Source organism: Blastomyces dermatitidis (assembly GCF_000003525.1).
Source record: "Blastomyces dermatitidis ER-3 genomic scaffold supercont1.8, whole genome shotgun sequence".
Taxonomy (NCBI): Eukaryota; Fungi; Ascomycota; class Eurotiomycetes; order Onygenales; family Ajellomycetaceae; genus Blastomyces; species Blastomyces dermatitidis.
The window spans coordinates 700619-716514 of NW_025544781.1; the positions used below are offsets into that span (position 1 = coordinate 700619).

General features: G+C 29.9%; 2 protein-coding genes across 2 annotated transcripts; one reads left to right on the forward strand and one right to left on the reverse strand.

Moving 5' to 3' along the window:
• Positions 1-1914: 1914 nt before the first annotated feature.
• BDCG_17469 (uncharacterized protein) lies at positions 1915-2076 on the reverse strand (the record flags this gene model as incomplete). The annotated part of the gene is made up of 1 exon (XM_045426589.1): positions 1915-2076. The coding sequence occupies one exon, from the start codon at positions 2074-2076 to the stop codon at positions 1915-1917; it is 162 nt and encodes a 53-aa protein (XP_045281994.1).
• A 12685-nt stretch (positions 2077-14761) lies between these two features.
• On the forward strand, positions 14762-14974 carry BDCG_17470 (uncharacterized protein; the record flags this gene model as incomplete). The annotated part of the gene is made up of 1 exon (XM_045426590.1): positions 14762-14974. The coding sequence occupies one exon, from the start codon at positions 14762-14764 to the stop codon at positions 14972-14974; it is 213 nt and encodes a 70-aa protein (XP_045281995.1).
• Positions 14975-15896: the final 922 nt, after the last annotated feature.

Genomic DNA, 15896 nt, shown 5'->3' on the forward strand with positions numbered 1-15896 from the left:
GTAATAACATGTAACTCTCATAAATGCAAGATTGTTTGTACTAGTTCATGCATTCACTGTGAGAGACACTCTTCAATGATTCTTCAACTCTGATTCTAGATATTGCATATTGACTTTGTAGTGTGTCTTGAGGTTGGACTGAAGACAGGATTGATGTGAAATATGAAGATTTGAATTAAGCATTTGAAGAAGTGTTTGGAATTCAGGGTTTTCAATTGATCAAAGAGAAAGATTCAGAGATATACACATGCAAAGTAATTGTTCATGAAAGTTATCAGATGAGAGTTGTGAAATCAGAGTACTGATACAGGATCATTTTCACATGATTTCCTTCAAATTAGAAAGTTAGTGTTATCAAAAATCATTACCTGGTAGAGCAACTTACCAGCTCAGTAGTAATTTTCTGATTATTTTTCTTTTATTGTCTGCATTCTGATGACTTCAGATGTTGAGAAATTTCTCCAGAGCCATGATCAGTTCATGATGAATGTTTCTGAATGAAGTTACAGTAATTGCAGCAAAGAGATGACTCTTCAGTAATCTGCAATGCAACCTGTTAATAATTATTTCATAGTTCATCTTGATGTTTGTGTTGAGTTTTTCATAAATTTTGTGGCCTGGAATCAGATGTAAAGAATGAAGTGATTATTCATCATGATTGAAAGAGAGCATTCTGTGTTGAATTGTAAACAATATAGACTTTGTGATTCACAGTGATTTCTTGAAGAGTTTGTGAATCTTCAATAGAAGTAAAAGAAGTGAAAGAAGTGAATTCAGAAGACATGATAATAATTTGAGAAAGATGATAATTTATTTTCAATAACTGATCACTGATGTGTGTAAGAAGAATTAATATAAGAGAAAATAATCTTGTTTCTTAGCTTAGTTATAATTTTAGTACTAACTCAGATTGGATATCATTGATGTATAAAAGTAAACAAATAATCTTGATTAATCTCTGTCATATTTCTTGAAATATATTAATATTGTGAAAGAGAGTGTTATCAAATTGCATTATTAGATGATATCATTAAAAATATATTAATATTATGAATATCAATGTTGAAAAAATGTTGATACTTATACATTATAGTGATTTGTGAATCATGATAGTTAAATATATATATATATATATATCATTCCTGACTTGATTACAACTTGTACAATAATTTTTAAAAACTCAAAATCAATTTTAATTATTAATAATTAAAAACTTAAACTTATAACTAACTAATATAAAAAGAAAAAAATCTACTTCTTCTCTTTCTCATTCTTCTTATCATTCTTCATAATTCACTTCTCATTCTTCTTCTTCTTCTTCTTCTTCTTCTTCTTCTCCTTCTCATCTGAGATGATAATCATCTCAAAATCTCTCTCTACTGTCTTCTCAGAGAAGGGTTTTCACTGCTTCCCCTCAGCCAGGTCAACCTGTGCTTCAAAATCCCACATTTTCTGATCTACTGTCTCAGGTTCCACCTCAGCAGCAAGCAGATTGACATGCTCAGAGAGCAGGGCTGCCTTCTCAATGTCCTGAATCATGGAGCGCATTCAAGACCTGAACAAGGCCTCAATCCCCTTCTCCTCTATCAGCTCCTGCTAATCAATTAGAGAACAGAAGTGTTATCAAAAATCATTATCTCTCAATAAAAAACTTATCAGTTTTGACTTCTTTGTCTCTCACTTCAATACCTTCTCAATCTTCTTCTGCTGCTGCTTATTTACAGTAACACTCTTCTTCTCTCTCTCTCTCTTCATCTTGACCTCAAATCATTCTCAGAACTTCTCCTGATTCCATCACTGCTGCATGAGGCTCTTCACTATCTTCTTTTTCAATCTCTCACAGACAGCATCATCTGCATTATTCCTATACTTAGTTCAGTCTAAATCTATCAGAAGTGTTACTTAAAATTGTTATCATTCTGCTCTCTTGCAGAGCCTCTTCAAGGCATCATAATGTGTCTTGCAATCTGTCTCCTCATGCTTGAATGCCTTCTTCTTCTCTCTCTCTAATCTATGACAGTGCTCACGCGCCTTGATGGTCTGCAGGACTGCAGAATATTTGAAGAGGAATGACATGATTGGTTTTGATGAGCATTGAGAGAGAGGTGAAGGCAGGCAATGATATGATAATGATGATGATGATGATAATGATAATGATGATAGTGATGATGATGATAATGATGATGATGATGATGATGATGATGATGATGATGATGATGATGATGATGATGATGATGATGATGATGATGATGATGATGATAATAAAAGAGGAAGTGCATCGGAATATATTATTAACTTATCAAACATAAAGAGACAAAGAAACTATTAACAGCTTTCAGAGATGTACAGAAACAGCTACAGTGTTGCATAGCAACATTATCTTCATTCAATACATGCACTATTGGTATTCTTTGTATGCATTTATCATATAATCTATATCAGGGATACATGCAGAAAACAGATCTTTGTTGCTAGAAAGAATGATTGCAGTGATTCTCTGTTTTCATATTATAAAGATAAGTTATTCTCATTTCTTTCTTCTCTCTTTTCTCTTCTTCTTCAACTCACCACTAAGTTCAAGCTGGTATGAAAACTATTAAAACACTCATAGAAACCCTCAAATTGAAGAGTATAAACTAATCAAATTTTAAATGCAGATGAATCAAATTAATTCAATAATACTAATTATTCATTCCTTTCTCAATAAAACAACAGTCGCATCTTCCTCTCCCCCCCTCCTCAAATGAAACATGGCTCGCGAAAAGCGAGTACCACGCCAGGCCATAATGACCAACATGGCCCCAGCACACAGGGCTGCATACACGCAGCGCATGCTGGACTGGGAGGCTGCCTGGGTTGCAAACTGACAGCAGTATCCCAGGGAGAGCCGTGCAGCGTGGGAAAGCCACAACCCTTGGCCACATGCACAGAGGATGGATCACCGCAGTAAGTGCATGTGCATTGCATGGAAGTAACACTTTTTGATAATACTCAGTCTCTGATATCATGAAAATAGAGTCTCTCTGTGAGATCTGTTTTTATCAGAAGTCAGAGAATCTTATATTTCTTAAGACCATCTTCACGCGCCTTGTCTGTGAAATTGATGAGAGAAATCATCAATTTCAGTGTTCTGTCCTTGATGTCATTCAAGTGACAGCAGAGTCCACTCTGGCCACACTTTTTAAGTGTATGTTTTCTAATTATTCACATTTATACAGATATATACTGATTATTTGTTAGATGATGTTAAGACAATGACTCATCACAGCTGTGTTACCCTCACTGTGAGAGATACACAGTTGGTGATGAACATTGCAAAGACTCTGAAAAGTGAGTATTTTAAGAATGCTGCAGCCCTGCAACCTTGATTTTTTTTATTTTTATTTTTTATTTTTTTCTTTTCCTTTTCTTTTTTTTTTTTTTAATGTGATTTTTTCTTGTGTTTGTTTTGTTTTTTGTTTTTTGTTTTTTTTTGTATTTTATGTTTTTTTTATAATTAAAATTATATGAATTATGATCTGTGTTTAGAAAAGTAATGATATTTAATAATACTCTCTGTTGAATTTTCAACAAATGAGCACTATGTTATGATATTATGTAAGTGAGAAGTGATTTCATAATCTCATTTAATGCCATTCTCAATAATGAGATCAGAATGAAAATGTGACTAAGAATTCAAATATATTCTTTATTCAGAACTAGATTTTTATTTGAAAAGTGAATCTGGGATCTTTAATATTTGAAATAATGTGATTTGGGATCAATGTGATGAACACAAACCATGATCAGAAGTAATGCTTTTAGGCAATGTGACAACTGTAAAGTTTGATCCTGGTCCCAGACACGGTCACACGGTCAGTCTAAATATAACAGCTCTTATGAGATGATTAATTACATTCTTAATCAGAGATAGAGAGTAGTGACTCTTTATAGTCTTAAAGTTCAGATTATAATAGTTTATATACAATCTGAAATCTTTATTCTTCTTCTTTATAAATATCACAGAGACTTCTGTAAAGATCTATGAAGATTAGATAAAGTTATTCTTCAGATTCTTCTTTATATAAGTCTGTAAGATTTCTGTCTTATAATGAGAGAGCTTATAAATTAATCTTCAGAAGAGTTTCTACTCTTCTATCAAATTTATTATCAGATTCTTCTTATAGTGAGATAAAAGCTTAGCTGTCTTAGCTGAACTGAATATCTCTATAAGATCTTAGTATTTCTCTGATATTTAAAGCTCAGTTTTCATAACTGTGAAGTTCTCAGATATTTATAAAGTTATTATATAGATAAGCTTATCTTCTCTAACTAACTTTACAGTATTAACTGATTCTATCTTTATAAGTAAGTCTGTCAATATTGATCAAAAGTATAAATCTTACTTATAAACAACTATATACAGATTGTGTCTTTAAAGATATACAAGTCTCAAGTATATATTATCTGTGATGTTTATAATAATCACAGTTTCTGTAAATCTTTTTCAAGTTTTAGAGATATCTTATAATTCAAATATAACTTTTATAACTTTCTCAGCTCTCAGATCTGAGTTCTCATACTCTGCTTATTATAAGAGCAGATTCTCAGTTTTTATTATTCAGTTTATTCACTTCATAAACTTTAGAAACTCTATAGTAACCTGTGATTCTGAGTTTATTAATACTTCTCATACTTATGATATAATAGTACTGCAGTGCAGTCTCTCTCTATAAGTATGTATTTTTATCAGAGAAGTAACAGATTCAGATATCAATTTTAAGACTCTTAAGAAGACTGTTATCTGACTCTATCTGTAACTTCTGAAATTTCTATTTTAATTTATATGAATAGTTTGTATGAAGATATTCTGATTTAAAATAGATAAAGCAGAGACTTTTTTTCTTAATCTCTTTATTATACACTCTGTTTATAGAAGCTTATAAAGCTCTCTCTCTCTACTTAGTAGTCAGATATGAATCTCTCTATATCTTATTATCTTTTCTCAGTAAATCTGTTCTCTGTTATTCTGACTCTTACAGAGCTGATTAGTGATTCACTCTTCATAGATCTGTAATTCTTACAGTAATCTGTAAGTGATGAATAAGAGTTATTAATTTCTTCAAAGTTAAGAATTTAGAGTCTTACTTAATGCGCTTATTCTATATATTTTTATTCAGTCTCTTTATAAATATTATTATTCAGATCATATTTCAGAACTCTGTTTTCACAGATTTTAATTTATATTATAATTCTATGAAGTGCTATAAGTAGTCTTTATTAGATTTCTTATCTCTTTTTCTAATATTAATAATTGCAGTTCAGATATTCTCTGTTCAACTTACAGAGTCTCTTAACTTATTCTCTAGATAGATCTTGAGAACAGATCAGTAAAATCTCTTATAATTATTCTCTAAATAATTCAGTTCATTCTTGACTTTAATATAGTAGAGATCTGTTATTATATAGATAAGAGCTTCTTCATCTTTTATATTACATAGTCAGACTTATAAGTTAATTTTAAATACAAACTTATAAAAGCTTTTATAGATTGTAATTCAGTAGATAGTCTTAAGTGATTACAGCTTAAGAAAGTTTCTTTTCAGTTTATAAGTATTTCTGAAGATCATGTCTAGAGACTCAGTTCAAGAGTGTTTACAGACAGTAAGTATTTCTTATAGAAAAATAGCTTAATTCTGTGAGAGATGCTCAAGAATATTCTTCACTGAGATTTATTTATTTGTAGATTCAGAGAGTTTCTCTATTACAGATACAGAAAATGATATTCTATAAGTAATTAATAAGTTCTCTAAGACTTCTTTAATAAGAGTTATTTATGATTCAGATAGCTGCTTCTAGACTGACCGGTAAGATCATGAATTTCACATTTAATCTCATTTGATCCGATCTCATACATTTCTTGATATGAGTCTCATCAGAACCAAGTATTAAAAAAATCTGAAAATGAATTATTTCTGAAAGAAATGATGTGAAAAATAACCAGATTTAATTCAAGAACAGTGAAATGATAGTAATTTCTCAGAATAAACTGTGAAAGATGATTATTCTTTTAAAATCAGAATGAGACTGAGACTGAAGATTAAATTCAGTCTCATTCAGTTTATTCAGTGATTGCTTATATAATTAGAATTTGATAGTAATTATTGATAATACTTATAAAATCACTAAATACATTCTTATACAAGTTTATTCTTCACTTTCTCATGAAAACTACACTTCTCTGATATACTGTGATCAGAGGTATTAAACTATCTGATAATTTCATGTTTTATAATCATGAGTTTTTTGATTGTTTCTTCTTGTAATTATTCTCAGTGATAGTGATAAATATCTCAGCTTGAGTTAAACTTTCACTTCTGTGATAGGCTGCGCCCGATCAATTATATAGACTATTCCGTACACTTCATAGATTTCTACCGCCCCATTCCCGATCGCCGATCCTCAGCCGCCACGAATGTGTATGTTTCAATCACTGATCCTCGGCCGCTATGAACATGTGTATATTCTTCCACCCTGAAGCACCACCGCGTATATCACCACATACACATATAAATATTCACTTCAATCACTGATTCTTGCACTTTCTCTTTCTTTTCTTCTCTAACATTTTTCTCTTTATTATATAAGATCTATTAATATTATATTAATCTATTCAGTGTAGATCTCTTACACTAGAAAAACATTCATTATCTTCTTATTAGAAAACAATTATTCATGCATCATCTTCTCATCAGAAATGATTATTCATTGAGAGATATTTAAATATATAATAATATGTAACAAATAGAGAAATAGTTAAATAGTTAAATGAACACTGAGTTCTCAGATAGAAGCTTGTTTATCAGTCACTCTGACTCTATAATAAGATTTTATAAAGAGAATATCAGTGAAAGATCTGAGAGTTCTGATACTCAGAAATATAAGATATTCATAAGATTACACTTTTCCAAGATTTCACAGATATCATATACTCAATAAATGACATGTCTAATGACAATGTAAGAGAACTCTTAAATGTGAGTATAGAAGTAATATCACAGTGACTCTAAGCAATATTGAAATTATAATAGTAATAAATAGCTGATATGCATGCAACTTAACAATACTAATATGAAGAGATTCAATAATTATTATAATAAGAAATTCAGACAATTTCAATATCTACAGAATTAAATACAAAAGCACTGAAAAAATGCTTAAATACTTCTATATATTTCAATACTTCTGATCTCACTCTCTACTCATTATAAAGAATGAAAATACTCACAAAACTGAGTGTGAATGAAGATGTCATCAGTTCACTAATCAATCAAGATTGATATATCAATGAATGATTAAATAATCATATGAAATAGAAGTTTCATTCATGAATGAAAGCATGTGAATCAGTGTTATAAATATCTGACAATATTATCAAATATCTTGATATTCTGTTCTGAGACACTGTCATGCAATAGAAAGTATTAGATTGATTACAGAGTGCTTAACAGAGAAACACTTCTCTTATAACATTTATTTCTAACTTTAACATTAAAATTCTAGAAGCAGGAGATCAATCTTGAGAGAATTGAATGAAAATTAGTATGCTTAAGAAGACATTAACTTTTGAACTCTTACAGACTCTTGTAAGTATAGACAAAGATCAGACTTATAAAAACTTCTACACACAGCTCTGAACATTGAATAACTATCTTATCAAGCTCAAGAGTATACAGAACAGTGATAGAAGATATTACATCTCAGTGACTTATACATCTGTGCTGAAGAATAACAATGATGCAGATATTATGAATTGAGTAGACTTAAATATCTATATATAAGCAAGAGTCTCTGTCATCTGAACAGACTTTTGAGTTTCTGAGATCACTTCTGAAGAAGTCACTGATTAATATTAATAAGAAGTGTGTATCAACTGTAACTGATCAGAGCACATTGCTTTCAACTGCTAATTAATCTATGTATCTTCTCAATTAAGAGAAAGATCAGTGTCTTCTTATTTAAAAGATGAATCAGCATCTGTCTGTGTCAATCATATTGCAGTGAAGAAAGATTCAGAAGATAACTATGAGAATACTTTGATAAAACAAAGAAAAGATTAGCTTCTATTTAAATTTGTAAACAGAAGCTTGAAGAGATCAGATGATAATGATTTAAAGAGAAAATAACAATGAATATAATTCTTGTATCTACTGTGATTGATAATATATATAATATAAAAGTCATGATAGACAGCAGTCTATATCACTATACAATGATAAAATCTTTAGTTATAAGATATTATAACCTTCAGTGTATCTCTTTATCAAAATTCTGACTTCTTGCAGAATTTAATGATCTGAAAGATGTTTATATCTGTTATATAATGAAACTAAATATAGATATGAGAGAATATCAATATGAAGATATCTATATATATGAAGTTGATAATCTCAATTATAATCTTATGTTAGAACTTATCTAGCTATCTGAATAAGACATCTTACTGAATACTTGAAACAGAAGCTTGATATTCTCTAATGATGATAGAATTCATGAAGATGATATTCACAAGACTATGAATCTTACACAGATCTCTGTCAACACTTATAAAATACTCTGAAAAAGAAGTTATCATTAAAATCACTGACAGAGTCACTGATAAGTTCACTGATAGCAGAATTATATATCAATCTATTTCATCAGTCTGATCAATATTAAAAAGACTCTAGAAAAGTTATTCTGTGTGATAATAACAGATTCTTATATAAAACTCTCTTAATAATATCATGAATATCTAGATATCTTCTGATAAGATAATATTATAAACATATCTCTCTTACAAGATTCTGAAGTGAATCACAGTATTAAGTTAGAGAAAAAGAATGATAAGAACTCTGAATCATCATAAGACTCTCTTTATAACATGTTTCAAAATGAACTTCTTCTTCTTTAAAAGACACTCAATAATCTGTTAAATAAAGAATTTATACATATTAGTAACTCTTCTGTTACAGTCTCTATTCTCTTTACAAAGAAATCAGATGAAGAACTTCAGTTCTGTGTGAATTATCAAGAATTAAACAGATTAATAAAGAAAGATCATTATTCTTTATCTCTTATCAATGAAACTCTAACTCATATTGAACAAGCTTAATAATTTATAAAGTTAGATGTTATCACTGTGTTTCATAAGATCTGCATTACTGAAGAAGATGAGTGACTTACAGTATTCTGAACATAATATAATCTCTTTGAATAAGTAGTCACACTCTTTGAACTGATCAATACTCTTAGTATATTTCAGAAGTATATTAACTAAGTACTCTGAGACTTTCTTAATGAATTTGTAGCTACTTATCTAAATAATATTCTCATCTTCACTGATGAATTCAGAAAGAAATATCAAGAGTATGTATAAAGAGTATTACAATGACTATAAGAAGTGAGACTATTAATTCATATTAATAAGTGTCATTTCAAAGTTAAGAGTACTAAATACTTAGATTTCATTATAGAAGCTGATAAGAAAATCTGAATGAATTCTGAAAAGATCTCTGCTATTCTTGAATGAGAGACTCTGTACACTGTGAAAGATATATAAAGCTTTATCAGATTTGCTAACTTCTATCAGCAATTTATACAAAACTTCTTAGATATTATGAGATTATTTACAGAACTCATTAAGAAAGATACAGTATTTCAATGATCAGCAGACACTGAAGCTGCATTTATATAGATAAAGAAGATATTTATTAATATCTCTCTACTAATAATATTCAATTCTGATTAGAAGATAGTTATTAAAGCTGATTTCTCTGACTATATAACAGAAGAAGTAATATTGTAATATAATGATAAAGATATTTTATAATCATATATTTTCATATCTAAGAAACTGAGTTCTGCTGAATGCAATTATGAGATCTATGATAAGAAACTTCTTATAATTATACACTGTTTAGAAGAATGAAACTCTAAACTCTAAAGTATCTCTGAATTTGAGATAGTCACAGATTATAAGAATCTCAAATACTTTATAACTACTTATAAACTCACTGAATAATAGATGCAATAATCTGAGTTCTTAAGCTGCTTTTATTTTATAATACACTACTGTTCTGACAGTCAGAACTTGATGATAAATGCTCTCTTATAATGAGAGTAAAATATGTCATTCAATGTAACAGATACTTACTGAATGAACTAAGAGCATCAGCTCTTGAATCTGAAGATACTAGTTGATCAAGATGAAACAACTCATGACACTATATATACTTCTCTGATTAGAACACTCTCTCTCTGGACTAATATTGATATTAATACTGATATCTCAACTTCTTCTGAATCTACACTGAATGAATTATAACATGTAACAGCTCAAACTGATAAACTTCTTCAAGCACTCACTGAAGCAGTATATCAAGAAGAACTCTGATTTCTCTCAGAACTATATATAAGAACTGACATCTCAGAATGCTTAATCAATGATAATAACACTCTATAGTTTTATAAGTGATGTTGAGTTCTCTACTCTGAACTCTTATACACTCAGATAATGTAAGAGATGCATGATTTATATATAATCAGCTATTCAGATTATAAATAACTGTATTAAATAATCTTCTGAGAGTTCTACTGATCTGAGATATTAAATAGTATCAGACATTTTATCTGAAACTGTAATCATTATTTCTCTATCATCTTATAAAAGAACTATAGAAAAGATCTGCTGAAACTGCTTAATATCTCTGATAGAATCTGATAAGATATGATAATTAACTTCACTGTTAATCTCTCTGAGAGTAAGAACTGTAGAAATGTTCTGATCATTGTAAACTGATTAAGTAAGAGTATTATATTAAAACTCTGTAACAAGATAAATACTGAACAAGTTATTAAAGCTTTTCTAAGAAGTCTATTCTATCAGATGCATGAATTACTGAGATCTATAGTATTGAATCAGAGTTATTAATTTGTAAGTACTCTCTGAACAAGAATCTGTCAAGTTCTCAAGATTATATACTGTCTGTTAACTATCTATCACTCTGAGACTGATAATGAATCAGAACAGATAATTCAGACTGTAAAGAACTATCTCTATAAGTTTTATAATCACTTATAAAATGATTGATATAATCTGCTTCTACATGCAGAGATTGCTATCAGTGAATAAGATATTATTTCAACAGATATAAGTCTGTTTTTTCTTATATATGATTATCACATAAAGATGTTGAATCTTCTAGAGATTACACAGTTCACACTGAACTTTCACAGTCTGATTCAGATCACTGATAATATAGTAATAAAACTCTGAGATGTCTGTGATTAAGCAGAGGTCTTTATAATAACTATAAAACAAGATTAAGAGAATTAAATCAATATTCACTGAGACTCTGCTGAACAATATAAGATAGAAGATCTAGTATGATTGAATCTTAAGAATATACAAATCACATGTTTATCTTATACACTAGATTACTGTTATATTAAGTATAAAGTGATAGAAGTTCTAGATAGTCATAACTACTGTCTTAACACATTATCAGAGATTCATGATATCTTTCATACAAGCTTGCTTCATCACACTGTCACTGACTCATTTTCTTCTCAACTAACTTCTGACTGACAGCTGCCAGAGATCATAGAAGAAGATAATAAGCTTAAGTAAGAGATTGAAGATATTCTTGATAAGAGATCATACAGCTGCAGTTAACAATATCTTGTGAAATAAGTCAGCTATAATCAACTGATCTGAACTCTGAGTTCTGTGTTATCTGAAACAGTGACTCTTGACTGATGAGAACTGCTTCTGAAAAGAAGGGACTAATGTGGCAGGCTGCACCTGATCAATCATATAGACTATTTCATACACTTCATAGATTTCTACCACCTCATTCCCGATCACTGATCCTCGGCTGCTATGAACATGTATGTTTCAATCACCGATCCTCGGCCGCTACAAACACACATATATTCTTCCACCCCGAAGCACCACCGCGTACACCATCACATACACATATAAATATTCACTTCAATTGCTGATTCTCGCACTTTCTCTTTCTTTTCTTCTCTAATGTTTTTCTCTTTGTTATATAAGACCTATCAATATTATACTGATCTATTCAGCATAGGCCTCTTACAACTTCATTCTCATCTCTGTCAATGAAATTATCAGAATATCATGCATCATCAGTAGACTGACTGCCGGAATTATGAAATTCACATTTGATCTTATTTAATCTGATCTCATACATTTCTTGATGTGAATTCTGCTGAGACTAATCATTAAAAAAACATGCAAAGTGACTATATATCAAATCTCAAAATAAGATCATAACTTAGAAAAAATAAGAAAGTAATCTTATTTAATTTCATTTAGTCTCATTCTTAGCATAAAGTACTATTTTTAGACATTTTAAGGTTTTTTTAGCCTATTTTTAATTTTTTAAAAAGTAATGCTTTTTGATAATACTCAAATGAGATTTAAAGTCATTTAAAGCAATAAAAATAATTTAAATTGAGAAGTGAAAATCATGGTCTTATTTGAAAAATGTGATGAGAGTAGACAGTAAGTTTCACTGAGACAGTATGAAACTACTATATAATCTTAAAACTGTGTAATAAGATCAGTTGAATTAGTAATGAGACTATTAAATATTCTGATTCTGATCTCAGACACGGTTACATAGTCAGTCTAATCATCAGTATAACAGTTGAATATATACTCTCAACAATTTTTTATAACTCTAGAATTGATTTAATGTGTAAATTCATCAGATTATCTTGAAGATAGCAGTTAAATTCAGTTTTACAAGCATGTAGTTTTGCCTGATTTTCAGTTGTAATCAATGTATACAAGTTCTGTTTCAAAGTTAGTATTATAGTTTTATGTGATATAAAGTGTTATCAAAAATTGTTACTTACTAAAGAACTGTATTTCACTGTCTTCACATTATTAACATCTGCTTATTCAAATCTCTGATAGTTGACATTGTAGTAGTCTCAGACTAATTTAATATACAAGTTTTATTTCTTCTCTATTTAATCTTGAGAAGTGTAGATATTAACTCAATAGAAGAGATTTAGTAGAGCTGCTATAGCATAGTACTCTGTAAAAGATTATTCAGTTTCACTGTAATAATATATTAGTTTATTTCTTATAGTAATAATAGTCTGTACTATAGTATTATCTCAGACTGAATTTCTTTTTAAATGATTTAACTGCTTCTTAAAATAAGTAAATAAACTGTTATACACTTATCAGACTGACTGCAGTATTGATGTATAAGTAATTAACACTGTCTTAGTTATCTTATAAAACTGAAACAGTAAATCAATCACATATTTCAACTGAGTTTACTTTATATCAGAAAGTTTCAATATCTGAATCTTTTCTCAATTAGAGTATTACACTCAATGATTAATTATCTGACATAATTAAAGAGTCTGAATAGTTATCTTATATATTAAACTTCACTGTGGCGGGCTGCGCCCGATCAATCATATAGACTATTTCATTACACTCCATAGATTCTTCCATTCCCGATCGCCGATCCGCGGCCGCTACGAACGCGCGTAGTGTACACTCCGATTCTCGGCCATTCCTGATCACTGATCCTCGGCCGCTACGAACGTGTGTAGCATACACTCCGATTCTCAGCCATTCCCAATCACCGATCCTCGGCCGCTACAAATGCATATATATTCTTCCACCCCGAAGCTCCACCGCGTACACCACCACATACATGTATAAATATTCACCTTAATCACTGATTCTCATACTTTCTCTTTCTTTCCTTCTCTAATGTTTTTATCTTTGTTATATAAGATCTATCAATATTATACTGATCTATTCAGTGTAGACCTCTTATATTATAAAAATGTTCATTATCTTCTTATTAGAAAACAATTATTCATGCATCATCTTCTCATCAGAAATAATTATTCATTAAGAGATATTTGAACACATAACAACATGTAAGAAAGAGAAACACAGTTAAGTGAATACTGAGTTCTCAGATAGAAGCTTGCTTATCAGTCATCCTGGCCCTGCAATAAGATCTTATGAAGAGAATAAGATCTTACAAGAGAATATCAGTGAAAGACCTGAGAGTTCTGACACTCAGACATATGAGAATATGATTACACTTTCACAGATATCATACATTCAATGATTGATATAATCATGTCTAACAATAATATGAAACTCTTAAACATGAGCATAGATGCAGTGTCACAGTGACTCTGAGTAATGTTAAAACTACAACAACAATAAATAGCTGATATGCATGCAACTCAACAACATTAATATGAAGAGATTCAACAATTATCACAAGAAACTCATGCAATTTCAACATCTACAGAATTGAATATAAAGACACTGAAAGAATGCTTAGATGCTCTCATATATTTTAATGCTTCTGATCTCACTCTCTACTCATCATAGAGAATAAAAATGCTTATGAAACTGAGTGTAGATGAAGATTTCATCAGTTTATTAACTAATCAAGATTAATATATTAATAAATGATTGAAGGATCATATGAAACAGAAGTTTCATTCATGAATAAAAGTATGTGAATCAGTGTTGTGAATATCTGATAATATTATGAAATATCTTGATATTCTGTTCTGAGACACTGTCATGCAATAGAAAGTATTAGATTGATTATAGAGTGTCTGACAGAGAAACACTTCTCTTATAACATTTATTCCTGACTTCAACATCAAGATTCTAGAAGCAGGTAATCAGTCTTAAGAGAATTGAATGAAGATTAGCATGCTCAAGAAGACATTGACTTTTGAACTCTTACAGGCTCTTATAAGTGCAGATAAAGACTCAACTTATGAAGACTTCTACACACAGCTTCAGATAATGAATGATTATCTTATCAAGCTCAAGAATATACAGAACAGTGACAGAAGATATTACACTTCAGTGACTCATACACTTACACTGAGAAATAACAATGATGCAGATGTCATGAATTGAGTAGACTCAAATGTCTATATATAAGTAAGAGTCTTTACTGTCTGAACAGGCTTCTGAGTTCCTGGGATCACTTCTGAAGAAGTTGCTGATTGATATCAATGTAGAGTGTGTATCAACTGTAACTGATCAGAACACATTGCTTTCAACTGTCAATTGATCTATGTATCTTCTTGTTTGAAGAATGAATCAGTGTCTGTCTGTGTCAATCACATTATATTAGAGAAAGATTTGAAGAATAACTATGAGAATGTCTCAGTGAAACAGAGAAAAGATTAGCTTCTATTCAAATTTATAAACAGAAGCTTAAAGAGATTGAATAACAGTAATTTGAAGAGAAGATGACAATGAATGCAATTCTTATATCTACTTTGATTGATAATATGTATAATATGAAAGCTATGATAGACAGCAGTCTATGTCACTATGCAATGATAAAATCTTCAGTTATAAGATATTATAATCTTCAGCATATTTCTTTATCAAAACTCTGACTTCTTACAGAATTTGATGATTTGAAAGATGTTTATATCTGTTACATAGTGAAGCTGACTATAGATGTGAGAGAACATCAACATAAGAATATCTATACATATGAAGTTAATAATCTTGATTACAATCTTATATTAGAACTTGTCTGACTATCTGAACAAGATATCTTATTAAATGCTTGAAACAGAAGCTTGATATTTTCTAACAATGATAGAGTTCATGAAGATGACATTCATAAAATCATGAATCTAACACAGATCTCTGCCAACATGTATAAAATACTCTGAAAAAGAAGTCATTATCAAAATTATCAACACAGTTACTGATAAGTTTGCTGATAGTAGAATTATATATCAATCTATTCTGTCAGTCTGACTGATATTAAAACGGCTCTAGAAAAGTTATCTTATATTATAATAACAGATTCTTGTAT